This window comes from Chelon labrosus (genome assembly GCF_963514085.1).
Source record: "Chelon labrosus genome assembly, chromosome: 14".
Taxonomy (NCBI): Eukaryota; Metazoa; Chordata; class Actinopteri; order Mugiliformes; family Mugilidae; genus Chelon; species Chelon labrosus.
Window position 1 is genome coordinate 18,926,715 of NC_140347.1, and position 22,135 is coordinate 18,948,849.

General features: G+C 41.2%; 3 protein-coding genes across 3 annotated transcripts in view; 1 reads left to right on the plus strand and 2 right to left on the minus strand.

Annotated features, from left to right (window-relative positions):
• Positions 1-151: 151 nt before the first annotated feature.
• LOC311499208 (N-acetyltransferase ESCO2-like) lies at positions 152-7,000 on the plus strand. The gene is made up of 15 exons (XM_084560101.1): positions 152-241; positions 1,006-1,076; positions 1,181-1,323; positions 1,459-1,786; positions 1,906-2,221; positions 2,947-3,068; positions 3,331-3,442; positions 3,682-3,769; positions 3,878-3,920; positions 4,195-4,339; positions 4,611-4,742; positions 5,019-5,108; positions 5,224-5,367; positions 5,826-6,010; positions 6,104-7,000. The coding sequence occupies exons 2-15, from the start codon at positions 1,021-1,023 to the stop codon at positions 6,234-6,236; spliced, it is 2,037 nt and encodes a 678-aa protein (XP_084416227.1). The 5' UTR covers positions 152-241; positions 1,006-1,020; the 3' UTR covers positions 6,237-7,000.
• Positions 6,995-12,109, minus strand: pbk (PDZ binding kinase). Its single transcript, XM_084560103.1, has 7 exons — positions 12,031-12,109; positions 11,310-11,477; positions 10,629-10,768; positions 9,356-9,525; positions 8,979-9,108; positions 7,771-7,962; positions 6,995-7,496 (listed from the first exon to the last, which is right to left on the minus strand). Exons 2-7 carry the CDS (start codon positions 11,474-11,476, stop codon positions 7,264-7,266), a joined length of 1,032 nt encoding a protein of 343 aa, XP_084416229.1. The 5' UTR covers position 11,477; positions 12,031-12,109; the 3' UTR covers positions 6,995-7,263.
• Positions 12,110-17,576: 5,467 nt separating this feature from the next.
• scara5 (scavenger receptor class A, member 5 (putative)) overlaps positions 17,577-22,135 on the minus strand; it is an 81,591-nt gene continuing 77,032 nt past the window's right edge. Inside the window, exon 11 of the mRNA XM_084560273.1 lies at positions 17,577-20,994. Within this exon, the coding sequence (XP_084416399.1) occupies positions 20,861-20,994 (134 nt within the window). The 3' untranslated portion in view covers positions 17,577-20,860. The remainder of the gene's footprint in view (positions 20,995-22,135) is intronic.

Sequence of the window (22,135 nt, forward strand, 5' to 3'; positions counted from 1 at the left end):
AAATATGCTTTATTTTGAAAGCAAGGACCAGAAGGCTTTCCAAGCTTTTATTGTGGTAACGCTTGTCGATCATTATAACGTTTCCGGTTCCGGTCAGGTTGTGTAATTTTTTTTTTTTTCTTTTAAGAGTAGCGCGCGCTCTTCAAAACACAGAAAAGAAACGCGGGCAGGAGACGAAGGCGAGTCGCCGACAACTCAAACCTTATAACAACATATATGTGACACTACATAAACGTGTTCGGTAAGAGACATTTCACACGTTTCATTGCCGTGTTTTAGGTGTTTTATATTCTCTTCTTAATTTTGTATTTACTCAGAAACCGACAACTTACTGTTACTCGTCAGTCATCGTAACTGATGCTTAGCGTTTGGTTTGTGTAATCTTTAGCTAAAAACACACATTTTTTCCGAATATGTTTGAACCAGTATTGCAGATCACCGTCGACACACTTGCTGGTTTGTTATGGGGCAGTATTTGTTTTTGTATAAGCTAATTATCCCGCCAGTTATCCATTCACCTCCACTATTGCCCTTAAATAAGCGCTTCGCTAGCTACAAATGCACAGACAAGCTAACCTAAGCTAGCGTCGAGATACTTTGTATTTGCGGCGACAAATTGGAACTTAGTGAGGTTTCAGGGATAACGTAATATCAAGATGTTTGATCAATATCCTCATCGATCACTGAGCTCACGGATGTAAAGGGTTTGGGGGTTGTAATTTCCCGCGGTGGCCACTACATTGTGTCGCCAAGCCGTTCAAACCAAACTCCAGCTGAAAATCATTCAATTTAGCATCAAACGCAAAAAACAGACTTAAAGTTTAATTTAAGTGTGCGACCGTTTTTGACCTCTAATGAGACGTTTATGTCACCAAGACGGCTTTAGTTAAGTCCCAATTTCAGAGTAATAATTAAAGATATCAGCTCAACTAAACGTACTACAATTTATGCTACTTGTACTTGAGTTTTTTTTTAATCATGACCTGATAATGTTACTGTGTTTAGGTGAACTTTACGAAAATGATGCCCACGACTACTACCAGGAAGAGAAAGCTCTCCTCTCTGGACTCTGACAGGTAAACTGGGAACACATTAGCATTACTTATTTTGTCCCGTGTCCATTTTCACATGAGGATTTATTGAGGTATTTCTCATCTGATCTTTTGTTTTTAAACACCAGTCACCCGGCCAAGAAGGAGATGTCTCCAGTGAAGAGGAGGTCACCAAGAAAGCCCCAGCAGTCTCCGACCAGGAAGAAGGCAGTCAGACGTCTGGACAAGGATAATTGTCCCTCACAACAGAAATTGCTAAATAGACCAGCAGGTAGGAGGATGTATGGTGGAAAGAGGATTGGAGACACTGTTTTGTCATCGATGTATGTGGTCTTTATGGTAAAAGAGAGACTAATTCTTCTAACATTCATTAATATAATTTATTAATTTGCCCTTCTTTTTCAAGGCTCACCTGCCAAGTCACCCCGTAAATCTCCATTCAAAGGCTCTGTGGTTACAAGCTCCTTCTATGGCAAGCAGAAGCCCGTCTATCTCACTCCTCTGGAGAGGAAGATGCTAAAGGAGTCCCTGCCCTCTCCTCTTCCTCCTCCTCTTCCTTCTACTTCTTTGGCCAAAAAGCCAGAAAAGAAGACTAAGAAGAGCCTTAAAGGAGGCAGCAAGCCAAGAAAAGCGACTACAGGGTCTAGTAAAGGGACAAAGATGGGCATCAAAACCTACTCTGTAACATCTCTGTCAACTACAAAGAAGTTGAAGCTGCCCAAACTTAACAGCAGGTTTGTTTTCACTCAGTCCAATCATTGCTGTTGCAGCTTCCTTACACCAGTTTCTTTATTTTTCACCATAAGTGTTGTTTTAGTCATGTTCAGTAAGTAACAGGTATTTAATTCCACAGCGTCGATGCTAAACCTAAGCCCACCATCCCACCAGCCAGCACAAAACCTGTGGAGTCCAAGAAGGCAATCACCATCACTTTCAGCAGCTTGAAGCCCAAACCAAAGATCTTTGTTGGAGCTGCTTTCTTTGGTACCGGAAAGAAACCAACGTCCATGTACAAGAAATCTGCTCCAAAGTCTTCAGCCAGGCCGGCTTCAGTCCCAGCGAAGAGCAAAGACGCCCTGCCGCAGACGAAGACCGAGAAACCGAAGCAGCAGCAGCAGCAGCAGCAGCCTGCACCAGTGGTGAACAAGCAGCAGAAAGAACCAGAGAATGTGAGTTTATTCGTTTGTTTTTGACAAATGGACGAAAGTGTTATAAGAAAGGAAAAATAACAGAAATACAGATTTGGTTAACACATTTATTAGTAAAAATTTGAGAGTCAGGTGCACATCTGACAACACTTTACTCTGATGGGCATAAAAAGCAAGATATTTTGAGTGGTTTCTCTCGCTTTGGAAAAACTCCAAAGCGAGAGAGTGCACCATTCAATTATGTTGTTGCATGTTGGAATAAATAGAAAACAGTTTCTTTTCTGTGTTGCCAAAGTTCAAGTAAGAATCAAATCAATCAAAAAATCAAGGATGAATATTTCTGTGCTCATCAACATCCATACACATGTAACATAAGAACATCTGGAGTGCATCTCTGTAGCCAAAGTTTAACGTTTGAAAAAAAAAAAAAACAATGATGCTGTTTGGAGTCAGGACACGACAACTACGACTATACTTTAATCTGTAGTCTGCAGAACAAAATTAAAGAAGAGGAGACGTCTACTTTCTCAGTGTATTTTGATATTTCCATTTGTTTCAAAGGAACATACAGTATTTTAGATGTATTGATTTTAAACTAATGAATCATCACGGAGTCTGACAGGTGATGCTTTAATCTGAACATTTCTTTCCTTTGTATTATCGTAGCGTTAGGCTGATCTGAGGCATGCACAAGCTAGAGTTTAGTCATTTACAAGATCTTATTTTATCCTGTGTGTTTCCTCCAGGCTGCCGTCCAGCCGGTCAAAACAGACGAGAAACAACCGAGCATCAAGCAGAGAGTGAAGTTTGATCCAACAGACTGGATGGAACCTGTCAACGAAGAGCCTGAAACTCCACAGCCTTTCAGGTGCTTTACTGATGTGTGGAAGTCTGGCTGCTTTTGGTTTGGTTTTTAACACTTTCCTCCTCAAATTAAAAGTACTAGTTTGCGATGTTTGATCCAGGATTGGCCCTGACTCTATTTAGAGCCTTTTTCCTTTCAAAATCTTTCTTTACAAGATTTTTTTGTGTCAGTGAAATATACTTTTAAGCTGGTGTATTTTTATGAGACTGATATTTAATGGTTGAAGAGGAAAAGGTGAGTAATAACCTTGATCTTCTGCCCTCAGCTCCCCTAAAATGTTGTCAGAGAAATATGGGATCACCCAGGATCTTAGGATTGTCTTGTCGAGGACGCCATCAACAAGTCCTGCTTCTACGTCCTCATCCTTCAACACTCGGGTACGTGTGTCGTACATTATTTTTGCTCTTTGAGTTTAGAAAGTCACCCTCTGTCAAAGAAAAGCAAAAATCCAAAAACGTGATCATAAATAAATGGTCTATAAAATAAAATAAAATAAGATAATCCCGGCATTCATTTGTCCCACTGTGGGATAAATTACATTTTGAACTCAAATTACTCAAGTAACCTATATTATTTTTAGATTTATTGGATTCTAATAAACTTTTATCTTCTCCAGGATCATTCTCCTACAGAACATAGCTCTACACCCGTCCTAAACCTGAGCGATATAAGCCCCACCACTGCTGCCTCCAGACCTCCTAAAGGTGAAATATAAAGTGTAGCTGGTTTCACTGCAAACACACAAACTAACGTCACACCAAAAGTCATTCCAGTTCATTAAAATCTTCATTAATTGTTTGTGCTTTCTCCAGAGACTGCAGCGTTGTATCCCATCTTTGGTTCGGCCTCAAAAAGGTGAGACAGTTTGTTAAGATTGTGACACTTTAACATGACATAAAAGGTGTGTGTTGTATGATCAATGTAAACTGAGATAAATAATAAAAAAAAAAAAAGATGGTGGACAAATTATCCTTGATAAAGAAACACCAAGAAAGATGCTCTACCCTGAACATAAAGGTTTAAACCAACTAATAACATTAACTGGTTTTAATTCACTATTATAAGTATTGTTATCGATGTCAACATGATCGCCTTATTACTGACACCAAGAGTTTTATTTGTCATTCAGGGTAAAGAGTGTTGCTCTGCGGCCTCCGGTGTCCTGCAGCACCCCCACTGGGTCGATGGCGTCACTACAGACTCCCTCTGCAGCAGCCAAGGAGCGAAGCGTTCGCAAGAGGAAGGACAAGCAGGACGAGGACCAGCTCATCATCGTAAGTTCATTCTTTATATGTGTGTTAAAACAGTGGACAAACTTTCCATTTGGTCATTTAATTCTAGTTGGTTAGATTTTGACGTGCAGCATTGTTGCAAGACGATTAACATTTCCGTGATCAGTGGGTGGTCATAGTGTTTTTGTTTAGTGAAAACTAGGCTGCAGCAGTATTGTTAATTGTTTGTGTTTTTGCTGCTTGCTTGTTTTACTTCTTTCTTGGGTGTTTTACGTGTTGAACATTTCTTCCTGTGTATTTATTTTTGTAACAGGACGCCGGTCAGAAGCAGTTCGGAGCGACGACCTGCAGCTCATGCGGGATGGTGTACAGCGCTGACAACCCAGAGGACAGTTTCCAACACACCCAGTTCCACCAGCGCTTCCTCGACTCCATCAAATTTGTGGTAAAAAAGCTTTTCTTCTTCCTTCGGTCTCTTCACCACAGAAAGGCAGAATCTGTTTTATGAAGCTACATGAAGTGTGATTACTGCTTTAAAACTGCTACTGTGATTATAGAGCGCTATCACAACAACAACAGCCTCAAAAGTTAAACTATTTATTGGCTATCAACAAATGTCACCCACCTCCATTTTCTAGTGATGTTTGCCTGGTGTGGTCTGGAGTTGTTTCTTTCTGTAGTTCATGTTAAACAACTGTTCTTCTGTCTGTGGTGTTCGCAGGGCTGGAAGAAGGAGCGAGTGGTGGCTGAGTTCTGGGATGGAAAAATTCTCATGGTCATGCCTGATGATCCCAAATATGCCATCAAAAAGGTGAGAGCCCGTACTCTGGATGATGCCCGTTTGTTGTTCTCTGTGATACAGCGATACGATGAGTAGGACAAAACTATCCTTTCACTTCTAATACCTTCTGGCTGTTTGGTTTCAGGCTGAGGAGGTGCGGCGTGTTGCAGACAACGAGCTGGGTTTCCAGCAGGTGACTCTGAGCAGACCAACGCAGGCTAAAACGTACCTGTTCATCAACACGGAGCGAATGGTGGTGGGATGTCTGGTTGCTGAACCCATAAGACAGGTAATTCATTAAGATTGTATAGTTTGTGACTTTGCAACATGTTGACGCTGTCTGTCAAATCTTTTTCAACCTAAAGTCCCAGGATATTAAATATACTTGACTCTAAGTAGGCGCTGGGTACCGCTACTGATTCAGATTCATTAGGTCCCGGTTTAATTTATTTCAGTTAATTGAGAGTGAGATGAATGTGTGGTGAAGTGTGTCGGTGAGAGCGATCACTCAGACTTTGATCACCATGAGCCAATAGAGGTCAATCAGAGAGATCTCTCCCCTCGACTTGTTCCACTGCTCAAAAGCCGTCTAAGTTTCTCATAACCAACCCTGACAGTATCTGGTCGTTACATTTTAATTTCCTGTTTCTTTACTTTGACCTGAAACTGCTCTATTTCTCCTCATAACTACCAAATGGAGCCTGCAGGCGTCACAACTTTGTGTTTAAGGAAACCGTGTCCTTTCAGGCTTACAGAGTCATTGAGCAGCCGGATAGATGCAAGGATATGAAGAAGGATGACTTCATGGACCGACACCGGGCCTGGTGCTGCTCCACCGTCCCAGAACAAGCTCTGTGTGGAATCAGTCGGATCTGGGTCTTCAGCCTGGCCAGACGACAGGGCATCGCAACCCGCATGCTGGACACGGTCCGGTAAGACGGACACTCCACATGGACCCACGCACTGCTGCGTCACGATGTAAAACGATCACAGCATTAATTTAACCCTCTCTCTAACCTCCCCAGGAGTTCGTTCATGTACGGCAGTCATCTCACCAAGGAGGAAATCGCCTTCTCTGATCCGACTCCAGATGGCAAACAGTTTGCCACCAAATACTGCAACACCCCGACCTTTCTGGTTTACAACTTCATAGCGTGAGGTTTGGAAAGGATTCAGTAAATTCTGATTTGAGGCGTTGATTTGCCAAGTGCCACGTTAAACAGATTGGTTGTTTAAAAATCTTTCATATGCAAAGCTGTTCAGGTTTGTCAGTGTCGATCAGCTGTTAGTTTTGTATGTATGAGCCCAGGTTGTATAACTGTGATAGATTTACTAGTTCCAGAGTTTTTAAAGGTTCACGATCAGTATTTATATTCAGCACTGCTTACTTTACTGTTGAATGTGTAATGGCAGAGCTTTCATGTGTTTATTTTTGCTTCGTGTAGAGTTTAAACATTTCACAGGTTTATTCTTTGAAGAATCATTTGGTCTTTGAGTCAATAAGAGAAAACTAAACGTTCATGTTTGCTGATTTTTTTTTCTCTTGCTACAAGCTCAAGGTTTTCTGGGCACTTTGGAAGGAAAATATGTTTATGGACACTGACCTGTTGAAAGGTGGATGCTGTTGTTGTTTCAGGGCGTTTCTACTTTGTAAATAGATTTAATAAACGTATTGCTTTTGTTTTATGAACGTTGCTTATTTCTTGAATCATTTTTCGATGCATTTTTGCAACTTGGAACTACAAAGCTGCTAAAAATATGTTTGATAGTTAAATCTCAGGATAACATGTTGGAAGATAGATGGGTTTTTGAGAATTAGAGTCAAAGCTAACACTGCTACAGCACCACAAATGTCTCCTTTTAGGTTATTGTAGGTGTGGACTAATTTAAGTCCCGCTGTACCAAACAGACATTTAAACATTTACCACTGATGCATCATAAGTGTTTAATATGACTTAAAGTTTAAAAGAAGTACACTTGTTTGTGCTTCTAGTCGTCTTATTTACAGGTGGAAAGGGACACACAGAAGGTAGAAACAGAGATACTATAAAAGTCAAAAGTACACAATAGAAAAGAGAACACACAAAAAGAGTAACATGGAAATGTGAACACAAACATTTAAGGCATTACAGTAAGTAAGTCTGTAGCTTATTCACTGAACCGACCACAGTGGTGGTGTGGTGAATTAGTCGATGACGATCACCTCACAGGGGGTTTTGTCCAGCGGGGCGTTGTTCTCTAAAGCCTGGACGACCTGAGCGGCCGATGGTCTCTTCTTGGGGTCCTCCTCTGTGCACAGGTAGAAGAGCTCCACCATCCTCTGGTATTCGGCGCCCAGAGTGTCGGCGTCCAGGCTCGGCCTTGTCCCCAGCCGCTCGTAGTAGGCATCCTCGTCAAAGCTGTCCTCTATGGAGTCATCTGAAATACAAATATCAGTGTTTAGGACGGAGTAATACTCATTTTAATTTTAGTTTTTTTAGTAGGAGGTTATTCTTGTTTGTGTTTTGCTGCAATTCTAGATTTTTATAATATAATGATCAGTTCATCATTTTAGTGCCAAGACATTTGAGATGTTAAAACCTCCAAATGGTTGGTTTTCTCCTTTTTAAATGTCTAAAATGACCCATGTGTGTTTGGCTGCCATTACAAGATAGATCTATGTTCTAACAAAGGCTGCTGTAGTGTAGCTCACCTTCTTCATCCTCCTCATCGTCATCATCATCACCCAGCATCTCCAGATGAGGCATGGCCAGCGTCATCATCTCCCACAGAGTCAGGCCGTAGGCGAAGATGTCGCTCTTGTCTGTGATCTCTCCATCCTCATCCAGAGCTTCCTTTGGTTTCCACGGCTCGGTGCCGATGTATTCTGCTTTTGGGTCGGACACTGAAGACGGAGAGAGAAGAACGTTTTTGATGAAGCACTGTTTGGACTGGACAACAATTAAATAACAAAACAAACACTCAAATTGTCTGGGTTTGAGGCTAAAATAATAAGCTCCAGAAGTTTGCAGTTAGTTTAAACTGAACCTCTGACCTCTGCTGATGACATGCATGTACGAGAAGAAGAATTTGTGTCTCTGCCTGGGCAGAAAATCAAAGTCAATCAACTGTTGTAAACAATCATTTCCACACAAACATTTCTGCCAATTCGGTGCTTTAATCCTTGATTAATCCCACTCTCTGCACAATGTCTGAACCAACAAGCATCGGTTTTATTGACGTGACCTTCATTAAAAGGAACCACACGTTTGTGATCAAATGGAGAGGAATCAGTTTGTTGTACAGTTGACAAACTCCACGTTGGCACAAATAACAAAAGGATAAAGTGTTCTGAACTCTGGGAAGAGATGAGTCGGCTTCGGTTAATCATCCGGCGCTGCAGCAGCTTTACTGAACCACGGACCGGTTTGTTATTGGACTGAGTGGGGATCTGGTTTTGAAATAACTGGTGCTGCTATTTTATTTACACATTAGCAACTAAACATTAATTCAGTGTTGACTCAATTAGGAAAGATGTGGTTATTCTGACAACAGATGTAGGAAATAAACTGCGGGAGGTCTCTATTTTTGTTATTCCAGCTCTAGATTTCCCTTTTCAGAGCTTTAAACATCATAAATTAAACCTTCAGGGTACCAGCATGAAAAGAGAAAAAAATGATTCACTAGGCAGCACACATAGCTCATAAATCCCTTCAAGCTCATGTTTAAACAGCGTGATTCATGATGATTCAGATCAGGACTACTTAGAGAAAAAGATCAGAACAACTACAAACAATACACAAAGCATTACTGATTTACTGTGTTGATGTTTTCAGACTCAGATACTAACAGTGAGCACTGTAACAGATTTTTTCCACAGTGCCGTACACACAGTCCCATCAAAGCTGCTTGTCTGTTTACCTCTCATGTTCTCGTCCAGCTGCAGAGACACGCCGACGTCACAGATCTTCACGGTCTCAAAGCTGCCCTTGACGACCACGTTACATGACTTCATGTCGCCGTGCAGCAGCTTCTTCTCGTTGTGAAGATACTGCGGAAACACAAATAAACAAAGCTCGTGTCGGCCTGGTTTGGTTAAACAGTTTGTAAAATTGAATTAAGACAGCTGATGACAAGAAGAGATTAATATAATACAAAGAAAAAGAAAAACAGTGAGCGGATTGATGTGGATTTAAAAAAAAATGTTTTGAACCCAATTCACACACATGTTCTTCAGCTGTAACTCAAGACATTAAAACTAAGTCAAGAAGGGAAGAAAGGACTTAAAATGAATCTACCTGGAGGCCGCGAGCCACGTGTAGAGCCACTTTCTCTATGTTGGCGGCAGGGAAAGCTTTCAGGCCTTCCTCCTTCCTCTTCTCTATCAGGTCATTGAGGGACTGCTCTCCCCCGTACTCCATGGCCAGACACTTGGAGCCGTCTTTCGCCGTGGCAAAGGCACGGAAACCTTGAAGGACGTAGAGAATGAACGTCAAATATTCAAGATACAATGATATACCAGCTGGAGTCAGAGCGCACAGTGGGAATTAAAAACACTGTATCTATCAAACAATCCATGCAGCAGCCCAGATGTTTGATGGCGAATTGTGGGAAGTTTTTGTGCTGCTGTTCTTTCAAAATAATAGCAACTACATGTATGTAGTCCCCATGTCCAGCTACAAGTCTTGAAAGGTTGGGCTGTCTTATCAAATGTAAAATCTAACTCTCAGCATTTACCTCAGACTTTATGTTTTAGAGGTTACCAGTGACAAAAAGCAGCACATTACTTCGTCTATTTTAACTGTTCATCGACGTACGAGTCAGAAATCTACAGAGTAATTAAAAACACAATAATATTAATGACAGGGACAATTTACAATCACCAGTTAACCTAACCAGCATGTCTTTGGACAGTGGGAGGAAGCCGGAGTACCTGGAGAGAACCCACGTAGACACACAGGGAGAACATGCAAACTCCACACAGTCGGGGCCGATCTGAGGCATCAGTGCTAAACACCACACCGCCGTGCCGCCCCTCTTTGGACTTAACAATGACGTGATAAATAATTAAGCACAACTATTATTTTCTAAATGATCTTTCGAGCTCAGAGCCTCGGGCAAACTGAGGCATAGTTGATAAATAAATAACAAGAAAGATGATAGTAGCTTCACTTCTGTTGTCTGAGAAGAACATGAGCATTTGTGATGATAACAGGATTTTTTTAAACTTGAAAAGTATTACACATACTGTTTAAATCATCTACTTTACTCCTCCTCTCTTATATAACCTAGAATACAACATCCTGCCATTTCTGTTAGCCTTATATTAAAGAGAATTTAATATAAGATTTGTTGCATTTCTCGTTCTTGTACATATTTTACATTTTACCTAGTGGACTGTTGCTTGTTGAATTCAGCCTAATTAACAACTCCAATAGTTGGAGTTAAACCCAGAGTTTGCAGAGCCAACTAACGACCAGTCCACTTAATCAACACAGCTCACTGCATGGTCTTAAAACCTCACCACAATAAAAACCTGAAACTGTTCTTGAGCCCGTTGTCTCAGCTTACCAACAATGTTTGGATGATTGATTCCTTTCAGGATTTTAGCCTCGTCGTTGAGGCGCTTCTGATAAACAGCCACCTGCTTGGACGCACATTTGCTGTTGATCTTCTTCACAGCCCAGGGAGACACGTTCAGCTTCCCCATTCTAGGAATAAAATGATCAGTAACGGTGTGTTAAGTCTGTTTGTTTTTATTCTTATGCACACACATGAATACGCTGCAGCTAAAAAAAGATAAACACCAGTGATCAGATACTTAACTGTAGATTGATTTACAATGATTTATAAAACTTAAAGCTACACAATAAATATATATATTTTTTTTATTGATATAATGGTACTTTCCAATGTTTTTCAAAAGCATAGCTCATTCATTGTGATGTAACCTTAGATTATGTTCTTGATCATTTGGGTTATTAAATACATCCAAATATACAGCAGAGCTGTTAAAGCCCAAGGAGACATATTTAATTGACATCTGATCAGCAGCAATACAACCTGGAGATAAAATAACAAGCAAAACTTTACATCTGAGAAGTTCAGTTTAGCCAACATTAATACGAACACTAATAAATGTTTTATTCTGCCCTGTAAAGCACAAACTAAATCAATAAGACATAGTATAAAGAGGGCATATACAGAAGTGATAGGAATCAATTCATCTCTAGTTCAGAGAGCACCACAAACCTGTCCATGAGGTAAACGTTGACTCCAGTCCCACAACCCAACTTCTTCATGAAGGGTGAGGGGGGGATGGTGATGGGGGTCCCTCCGTTACTCCCAAAGCTCCTCACCCGGACAGTTTTCGGAGTTTTAAATGAGTTTTCGTCGCTGGATGTGATAGGGGAGGCCATTCTGCCAAAGAAATAAAACAGATGACATTGTACTTGGAAAAGACGTACTCGGAAACAAACCGCAATCAGACATAAAACGTTAATATTTAACAGAATTAACTGATGTATGGTGTAAATGATACACGCCGAATTAAAACCTAAAGTTTCTTATATCTTATGCATTTGACATAAAGTTGTCTCTGGACGTGACAACGTAAAATGACAATTAAAAGTAAAATTTTGCCTGGAGGCTGGCGTAACGACCATTGATAATGGCGTTGGGAGGAAACGTAAAGTATCTCAAACTCCTACGTTAAACAGAGTGATTATGGCAACGATTTGCAGTTTATTTTTTTGTCTCAGTTAAAACTATAAGCACCAATAACGGGTACTTTTCAATAATATAACATTATTTAGCGAATATTTAGCCAAACCCCGAGACAGTAGCGGCCAAACAGCAACTCAAATTACAGTCAACCGTTAAGTTAGCTTGACGGTGAACTATTTAAGTTAAAGTTTAAATAAAGACAGTCGGATTAAAAGCGATAAATAATAATAATAATAAAAATAATTACACGAGTTTCCTCTCACTGTCACCACACAGCAGCTGCCGTTAAATCTAAACTGTTGTCACCGCGCCGAACGTTCAAACTAACGGCCGGCCTCCTCCCGGAGCAAGTACGGGGGCTGCAGAAGGACAATCGTAGTTCGCGATTTTTAAAAGACATTAGCAGAAATGAAAAACGATTGTGTACATAACTAAAACTGGGAAATATTAGTTATGTTACATATTTAACATATTATTAATTATAAACACTGAATATAGCTATCAGATTTATTCTAACACAACTATAATAGCATTGAATGGTTGCAATACTGGTTGTTACCAGCTGAGGGCAGTCATGTTAAAAAATGGTGGGTGGATCAGGCGCAGGTTAAAAAGAGGTGCAGGTGGATAGATAGATAGATAGATAGATAGATAGATAGATAGATTAGGAGAGAAGACTGAAAAGAACATGAAGAGGGATATAAAGTTTGTGTGTAAATGTGAGCAGGATAATAAAAATAATTTGTGCATTTGCAATAAGTTAAAAAAAGAGCTTGGCAGTATATGACTACATACCACTGAGCAGATAGACAGATAGGTAGTCTGTCCCTACATCTACATCAATGGCTTGTCTAGAACGATTTCCTAGCTTGAGTTGACCTAGACCTCGACTGTTATGATCCCAGTTTTTGATTCATCTCCTTGACACGCACATACTGCAGATGGTCCTGCAGCTCAGTCTCCTCGTTGTGCAGAGGGATAACCGTTTCATTATGAGGCAGAGGGCCAGGAATGTGGTGCAATGACAAATAAAAATGGAAAGGAAGACTGGGGCTTTCTCTCTTTCTCCCTCTCTTCTCCCAGTTGCTTCTTCGCCCCGAAGGGATATGAGCTCATGTTTGTGGGCTCCTCTGCCACATGTTGTGGGGAATTTTATAGTATAAGGATGAGTTAGTCTCTGGTCAGAGCACCACAGAGAAACAGCCACAAATAAAGTGACGAGGGTGCTTCACCGTCACGAGACTAATAAAGAACAGTTGCATGATTTACTGCGAGAGGTCAAACACAAAAATAAGAGGGAGTTGAACTGTATGAAGCTGTATTGTCTGTATTGGCAAGTCACTAAAAAGCAACGAAAAAAAACAAATCACTGATGAGTAGTGAACTCCAAAAGTAATAAAACTTTCATTAATAAGCTTGTCCAAGCATGTTGCATCACCTTTTGGGTTCCCATGGAATCATTTGTGTTGTCAATTGCGCTTCTTGCAGCTTGTTTCTGTATTTGCTGGAGTATTTGCAGAGCATGCTTTGTCAAACCAATGACAAAACATCAGTTTTTCTTGGCCGCTGTAGGTGTCACTGCCTCAGGTTAGGGTTACTTGAACTCCACCTCTTTGACCATTTTTGAATGAGCTGGGGGTTAGTTGGAGTCAGGCGCTGACAAGATGGCGATCGCCGTGGACACCGGGCTCCAAAAGGTCTTCTTCAGAAAATGTGTGGAGTTCTTCCGTATCTCGAGTCTAACATCCATCAAACAGTATACAGATGTGCAAAAGTACCGTTACACTTTGATGTATCAAATAAACAGTTTTACCATCTCATGATGAGTGAAACCACACTGACACGACTCTGTGATCACATGACTTTTTTTCCAGCAAATCATTTCTACATTTGCTTCACACGTGGGAACGTTCACACGTGTGATTACTGCCCAGAGGTGTCAGTCAAAGCAGCAAACACGTGGCGTACACCTCAATGTGCGACTCACGCGCTCACATGTCCCGGTCAACTTCCTCACCCTCCCCTCGACAGTGTCTGTTCACCTCCACGCGTCACCAGGAATAACAGAGTTCACCTGTTTAAACAAATCTACATTTTATTATTTCAGCAGTGCATATGCAGCATTTTAGTGGTACAAATCAACGGAACATAAAGTGAAACGCTCCATGTGTTTTCAGGCGAAGTACTGGATCCAGTATTCATAATCACGTCTGATTTATAGTCATATGCATTTTGTTAAGTCCACAGCCCTTATATGTGCACAACGTAATAAAAAACAGAACACTTATACTGTACAGAGAAGGTCTTGGAGCCCTTATCCCAACGTAGCAAGTCCTTGTACAATCAGTCCGTTGTAAAATATGGACTGAAAATGACACGTTAAAGAGGTTAAGTGCACTTGGTTTACAATGTGTTCTCACTTTCAAAGGTTTCAAAGTGGAAGTATTCAAAGTATTCGACCCATATGAGGCTCAAGCTCTGATCTGAGGTCTGATCTGATCAACAAGGAAATCACATCACGACAGTTTAATCTTGTTGATATCAGGTGCAGCTGGAAGGAACATCAGTCCAAATGTAAAGAGCTGAGAAAAAGTTCACACAGAGGAGACACTGGCTCTGCATGTTTGTGGTGGATGAATTATGATCATAAGGTTTTCAACATTTGATAAGTCTGAATTAATTTCGCTCAAGAACCTGTATTTACCTGGCCTGGAAGACAGACAAACTTCATATCTTGTGGTGTAAACTTGGTCTGGAGTCGGCCGATGGATTCAAACCCAGAACCTTCTCGCTGTGAGGCATCAGTGCTGACCACCACAATTACTGTGTCACAAAATTCTGTCTGGTTTGGGATAATTTTGGTGGTATTTCTAATTACTTTTTATGCTTATTTGAAATAAAACTAAAGTGCATTTATTTATTTTTTATTTTACTAAATCTGCCCGAGTGGACTACATGACATCATTACATGGCTTGTTGCTGCAGGATTTGTTTGTTTCCATCTCATTACTTTGTGTTTGCCTCCGTTAAGAAGGGCAACAGCACAAATGTTGACTTTACCAACACTTGAAACATATTCTGTATCTGTTATGTGAAATACTACACACCTGGTTTGTGATTTAACACAACAGTTCACTATTTACCCAAATACCAGCAGTGAGTACAGAACTATTTTCTGAGAAAATGTTTCACCCTTCTACATTCTGTTTGCTTTTTGTGGTTAAAACTTTATTTTTTTTAAATGAGATGACAAATAAGCTGAGTGAAAATATTCGGATGGAGCCCTTGGTATTATCTTTGGCTGTTGTTTTAGAAAAGAAGTAATAACTCAGCGGCCAAAGTGCCGAGTGTTACGCCTGAATGAGATAAATCAGAGACGACAGAGGCTGGACGCAAAGAGCTGGACAGACAGAGAAGATATTGCTAGAAACTATACAACAATAGAGCACTGTAAAGCTCAACCATGCCATACGTCAAGTTGCTCATACTGTCAATTAAACATTAGCTTCTGCTGTTGTAGCAGCACATTAAAAGCAACATTGGCAGCTCCATTTTGAAAATTCGAAAGACTTTTAAAAGGTAAAGTCAGAAAAACAGTGCAAACTGTTCAGTAAAGTCTTTAATGTGTGTGGAAGACGTTCTGTTAGTGTGAAAATTTCTCATGTCATATTTTATTTTATTGCTTCCTTGCTGACAAAAGACTTTCCACCGATCCTCCTGTCTGATATGAGAAGATTTCGAGCAGTTATGAAGGAATCCTCTGTATTTCAGGGCTTTTAAAATGTCACATAACTTTGTCTCCCTGTATGACATGTGGTTTAGGGCTGCAACTATTATTTATTGTCATTAACTGACTGATCTGAGATCTTCAGGTATCTTGTTTTAAAGATACTTGATAAGTTTAAAAATCAAAGAGGCTCAGTTTAAAGGCTGCGACAAACTCTAGTTTTTCCAGTGTGTCCTGCACCACTGACATTAGTTGGACCGCTGTTGACGGCTTTTTGACTGATTCAGCGTCTGAATGAGTCAGTGAGACTCTGAACATTCTTCATTTCATCTGAACACTCAAAGACATGGTTTATGGTTTAGGCTAGACTCATTTAATTTAAGGGAATTGTGTGGAATAAAATATTTTAACTCCCAGACACACCAAACTGACACAAAAAAACTAACATCAACTCACATAGCCTCTGCCTGGACCAAAAAATTGTACTTGAACACACCACAAAGAGTACAGCCACATGGATTGAAGTGTACATACTTTATAATTTCAAATGGGAAAATACACCAATCAATCATAACATCATGACCACCTTCCTGATATTGTGTAGGTCTCCCTTGCCTCCAAAACAGGTGTGACTCATCAGAGAATGGACATGGGCCTTCTGAGGGTGTCCTGTGGTGTCTGGCAACAGGATGTTGTTAGTGGGGGCCTTTGGGTCCTATGGGTTGAGGGGAGGGGCCTCTGTGGATCATCCCACAGATACTCGATCAGTTTGGGATCTAGTGAATTTGGAGGCCAGGTCAACACCTTGTGCTGTTCTTCATGTTTTATGAGTTGTTCCTAAACTGTTTTTGTGTGTGTGTGTGTGTGTGTCAGGCTGCATAAGTAACATCCACATGAATGCCAGGTCCAAAAGTTTCCCAGCAGAACACTGGATTGTCACAAGATGGTCAATGTTACTTCTCCTGTCAGTGGTCTTAATGTTGTGGCTGATCGGTGTATGTGAATAGAGTTTAATAAGCAAGTAATGAATCGGTCTGATCTGATTGTGTATGTAATATTTGTGTATATGAATGTCCAGATCCTTTGAACTTTGTCGTTTTGTTAACTCTCATGAACCGGTTCACTAAGCTGAGCAGCCAATCAGAGAGCTTTCGCTGACCCACATGCTCCTGGTAGTTTTCATCCTCTTTCATTAATGGGAACAAGTGTGCAGAAAGATGTGAATATCTGACGAGACTCGATGGCAGTGGACTAACAGTCTGAACCAAAGACAATAAATACAGCCAGACTGTACATGAGCGAGTGATCCAGCCAATATCTGCAGAAAATATAAAGGAAACATGTCGCCCACTAATCATCATCAGTCTGGTTTCTCACCTCGTTTTCCCTTCCTTCATTTGTCTCCTTCTGTGGCAGAACCGCGGCTTAAGACAGAAACCTCTACGAACACAAGGCTCTTTAACGTCAGGCAGAGAAAGTCGCTCGTGGTTTCGCCGGCATAAAAAAAAAAATTCATCTCCAAGATATATTTTTTTTTCTTTTCTCACTTGGAAGGATAACAGCTCACAGACTGTTAAGAGCAGAGGGAATTTAACTTTCAGTATTTTGGAGAACGAACGTGAGGTTTGTGAGCTCGCCAGACCGAAGAGCTCTGAAAACATGATAAAGTTCCTTCATATGTTTGATTCCAACCTTGCAGCTCTTCGCTTGGCTGAAAAGAAGAAGCGACACTTTTGGAGGCATCAGCTTTTTTGGATTCCAGAGCAGCTATAAAATGTGAAATCCCTCTCGGAGAATTATGGGAAGAAGAAAAGCCCTTTGTGGTTTGTTTTGCATGTGTGCATGTGTGCATGTGTGTGTGTGTGTGTGTATGTGTACGTGTGTGGATTAATGCTGAATCAACCCTGGTGTTGGCAGTGAACACTGACAGATCCACCGTGATAAATTGTACGGGGCGGACATCCATGCATCCATCTGTTTATACTCATCCATTCATAATTGCTTCTGTCAGCTGGAGTGACTGTTAGTCTTTTATTTATTTAATTTCTATAAATTTAAAGCACACAGTATGCACTGATTGGCGATTTGCAGATTAAATGATGCATATATCTTTATGTTACAAGAGAAAACTGCTCTTACATACACTATATTACCAAAAGTATTCGCTCACCCATTCAAATGATCAGAATCAGGTGTTCTAATCACTTGGCCTGGCCCCAGGTGTATAAATTCAAGCACTCAGGCATGCAGACTGTGAAACAAGACATTTGTGAAAGAATGGGCCGCTCTCAGGAGCTCAGTGAATTCCAGCGTGGAACTGTCATAGGATGCCACTTGTGCAACAAATCCAGTCGTGAAATTTCCTCGCTCCTAAATATTCCACAGTCAACTGTCAGCTCTATTATAACAAAATGGAAGCGTTTGGGAAAAACAGCAACTCAGCCACGAAGTGGTAGGCCACGTAAAGTGACGGAGAGGGGTCAGCGGATGCTGAAGCGCATAGTGCAAAGAGGTCGCCGACTTTCTGCACAGTCAATTGCTACAGAGCTACAAACTTCATGTGACCTTCAGATTAGCCCAAGTACAGTACGCAGAGAGCTTCATGGAATGGGTTTCCATGGCCGAGCAGCTGCAGCCAAGCCACACATCACCAAGTGCAATGCAAGGCGTCGGATGCAATGGTGTAAAGCACGCCGCCACTGGCCTCTAGAGCAGTGGAGACGCGTTCTCTGGAGTGATGAATCACGCTTTTCCATCTGGCAATCTGATGGACGAGTCTGGGTTTGGAGGTTGCCAGGAGAACGGTACATTTCAGATTGCATTGTGCCAACTGTGAAATTTGGTGGAGGAGGAATTATGGTATGGGGTTGTTTTTCAGGAGCTGGGCTTGGCCCCTTAGTTCCAGTGAAAGGAACATTGAATGCTTCAGGATACCAAAACATTTTGGACAATTCCATGCTCCCAACCTTGTGGGAACAGTTTGGAGCGGGCCCCTTCCTCTTCCAACATGACTGTGCACCAGTGCACAAAGCAAGGTCCATAAAGACGTGGATGACAGAGTCTGGTGTGGATGAACTTGACTGGCCTGCACAGAGTCCTGACCTGAACCCGATAGAACACCTTTGGGATGAATTAGAGCGGAGACTGAGAGCCAGGCCTTCTCGACCAACATCAGTGTGTGACCTCACCAATGCGCTTTTGGAAGAATGGTCAAAAATTCCTATAAACACTCTCCTCAACCTTGTGGACAGTCTTCCCAGAAGAGTTGAAGCTGTAATAGCTGCAAAAGGTGGACCGACATCATATTGAATTCTATGAGTTAGGAATGGGATGGCACTTCAGTTCATAGAATGAGTAAAGGCAGGTGAGCGAATACTTTTGGTAATATAGTGTACATTACTGATGGCTAATGTGTTTAGACGTTTTGTGAATGAATGCAATTCGTAAGAAATATCTGACCTGATCTTTACCTGCTAAATATTTCATTTTTAAACACAATTCTTTGCTTTATGCTTTGCAGCATAACAGCAGGTTTATCAGAACATTTGTGGCTGAAAACAAGCTGTGTAACCGCTTGTTCTGGGGGGCTGGAGCCTATCCCAGCTGTCACTGGGCAAGAGGCGGGGTACACCCTGGACTGGTCTCCAGTCTATTGCAGGGCTAACACAGAGAGACAGACAACCAGTCACACTCACACCTAAACTCCACACAGAAAGGCCCCAGTCGAACCTAGAACCTTCTCGTTCCGAGGCATCAGTGCTAACCACCATGCCACTGTGCCGCCCACAACTAAAACAATCAGCTACAAATCTCCGGAACATTCAGCAAAGAGCAAGTACTGCATATTTTCAAACCCATCAGAAATCAGATGAAATTATAGCCGACCAATGTTTACGACCAAAAACTTGCACTCAAACACACCACAAAAATTACAACCAAGGACCAGCTGCCAAATATTGTACGTTCAGCGACTACATGACGGGAAATAACTCTTTACAGCAACTATTATTTGGGAGGCAAGGATCGTACAGAGCTGCAGATCAGCTGGTCTACACTTTATTCATTTTAGAATCTAGATGATCATGCTGTGGTGAAAATATATGTGTATTTAAATGTTCAGATCAGATGAAGACCTATACTGTATATAAAACCCTGCTGTGTGTGCCCTTCGAACTTTGTTTCGTCTACTTTCGTCACTAATGGTTCTTCAAACTGATCAGCCAATCACAAACATCTTTCTCAGTGACTTGTTCCACCGCTGTTTCAATATGCTGAATCAGCTGAAAAGCTGCAGACAGGGGTCCGACACCTGCAAATATCCTTGGTGAGTGTCGGCCGGTAGAGAAATACTCAAATGATATTGCTTAAAAATGGACGCCCGTTTTCAGACAGTCTCAAATCATGATGTTACTGTGAAGTAAAATGACGTAGCCTCTCATAATCCTATGCTTGAAATGTGTGGGAAGAGAGACGCTTTCCAAAGCACTCCTACTGTCGTCTTCTGGAATATTATAGTACAAAGAAAAGTAGCTAAATGCAAAGTTAAGAAAGAAGAAGACTCCCAGACAGTAGGGACTGATGTGAAGAAGACGTGATCAACATTTGTATCTCTGTCAGACCTTAAAGAAACACTGAACGTAAACTGAACTTTTCTTTAAGCAAGGTTGCAGTTTTAATCTATGTGAAAAGTTAATTTGAAAAACTGTGAATTTAATCTAGTTTTAACTCAGGCTTCTTGGCAACCATTTACCTACTGGGCAACGCTGTATTACCGTATAAAGTATAATAAGGCAACAGTGTGGTATGCTTAGCAAAAGCCATTCCTGCATAATACTGTGAAGAGCAGCTGCCTGTAAATATAAAATCAGTTCATCAGTCTTCAGTTCATTTAAGTGGCTCTTTTCATCTTCTCTGTAACTGGAGGCGACACTCTTGGAAGACGAAGGATCAGCCCGTACTCTCTGAAGGACGTGTCCCAAGGTGAGCCTCTAAGGGCGGCTTTAACCCGCTAATCTTTCCCCTTCACTGAAGACTCTTTAATTCAGCCTGATGAAACCTCCTGTTATGAGATCACTCCCCCCACACACCCGGCGTTCCAGCTACAACTGTGCAGTCAATGAAAGCTTGGAAAGAGGCAGAGGTGTCTCCTTGTTTCAGTCTTCTGGCTGAAATGTTTCTTCACGAACTTCTAAAAAAGCTGCAGGTTACGTAGATGCACAACGTGAGGGTTTGTCAGGTGAGTCTGCACTTTTCTCTCGCAGGTAAATAGGTGACGTACTGCTACTGTGAAACTCCCGGATGTTCAGCACCTCGATGTTTGAGGAGATGCTTGGCAGCTGCAGCAGGAGGTTTAGATGGCGCAGGTGACACCAGCGTCCTCCACGTGGCCGCAATTGGTTTTGCCCCAGCCGGAAAACTTGCACTGGTGGATGGTGTCTTCAGTCCCCGTGCACGCAACGTCATCCATCCAGATCAGGCCGGTACCTGCACAGACACACATTACAAATCATTTCTGAACTAAGTGTCCTTTGTTCCCATCTGTTCTCCTTTGTTTTCTTTTCCCCCAACTTGCTTTTAAAGCACCATTTTGTTCATGCAAGAAGAACAAAACCGATAAATACGTCTAACAAAAGTTCATGAACTCCCATTTCCAAGACAAAAATAAGGAATGCAATGAATAATAAATGTTTCCTTTGACATTATGAAGATAAAAATTGTAGCAAAATAATCTATTTGGAAGACGTAGATTCACATCTGGACTTCGACACCAGCCGTCCAAGCTCAGAGCGGTTTCTCTGAAGGCTCATTCATGAATCACGTTCCCTCTTGTTCATGTGCAACATTAAAAAAAAAAAAACGATGCAACTGCAGCCAAAGAGAGCGAACATGCTGGATCTGATTGTGACTTTAATCAGCAGCTGAAGTTTGTGCATGCCGGAGACTTTAATTGCCTTAAACTATAGAAATCCTATCCTTATTTACTGTTGTCGGATGAAGAAGGCAGAAATTCAAACACATTGTCAAACAAAGCTTTTGGTGGCGTTGTCTTTATGTCTAAATGACCTTTGTGTTGTATCTGTTTGTGTCCCAAATTCTAAAAGTTGCCTCTCGTAATCCTACATTGGAAACGTGTGACAGGCTTTCCAGTGAAAAGTAGCTAAATGCAAGGGCAAGAAAGACGAAACCTGGCAGACAGTAAAGACTGATGAGAAGTTTGTGTGTGCTGGAGACCTTTAAACTGTCTCCAGCACGCAAAAGATCTTATTTCCTGTTGTTGGATGGAGAAGAAGCTGAAATTTCTCCACATCTTCAAACTTCATGTCTAAATGACCTTTGTGTTGCATCTGTTTGTGTCCTAAATTCTAAAAGTTGTAAAAACGTCCAAACATTTGGAAACAAATGACTTTAGTCAAAGTGAAATCGATACATCCCTCTTCACATTTAAAAGTCGGAGTCCAACAAAGTGTTCATGTTTAGAAATGAGAGTGTTTCAGTCTTGTGATTGAGACAGCAAGTACTCCCAGCACTTCCTCTCGGAGCTGTTGATCAGACAATATTGTATCCGCTAATAAAATACACAGTTCCAGCTGGTTAGCAGATCTTTTGGCACCTTTAGTTTTCAACA

Excerpts from the sequence above, each read along its gene's own strand:
- LOC311499208 (XM_084560101.1), top strand. The coding sequence starts at position 1,021 with ATGATGCCCACGACTACTACCAGGAAGAGAAAGCTCTCCTCTCTGGAC. Across the intron at positions 3,069-3,330 it reads GAAACTCCACAGCCTTTCAG|CTCCCCTAAAATGTTGTCAG; the intron begins GTGCTTTACTGA and ends TTCTGCCCTCAG. Across the intron at positions 4,743-5,018 it reads TCGACTCCATCAAATTTGTG|GGCTGGAAGAAGGAGCGAGT; the intron begins GTAAAAAAGCTT and ends TGGTGTTCGCAG.
- pbk (XM_084560103.1), bottom strand. The coding sequence starts at position 11,476 with ATGGCCTCCCCTATCACATCCAGCGACGAAAACTCATTTAAAACTCCG. Across the intron at positions 10,769-11,309 it reads AACGTTTACCTCATGGACAG|AATGGGGAAGCTGAACGTGT; the intron begins GTTTGTGGTGCT and ends TTTTATTCCTAG. Across the intron at positions 7,497-7,770 it reads CGATGAGGAGGATGAAGAAG|ATGACTCCATAGAGGACAGC; the intron begins GTGAGCTACACT and ends TTTGTATTTCAG.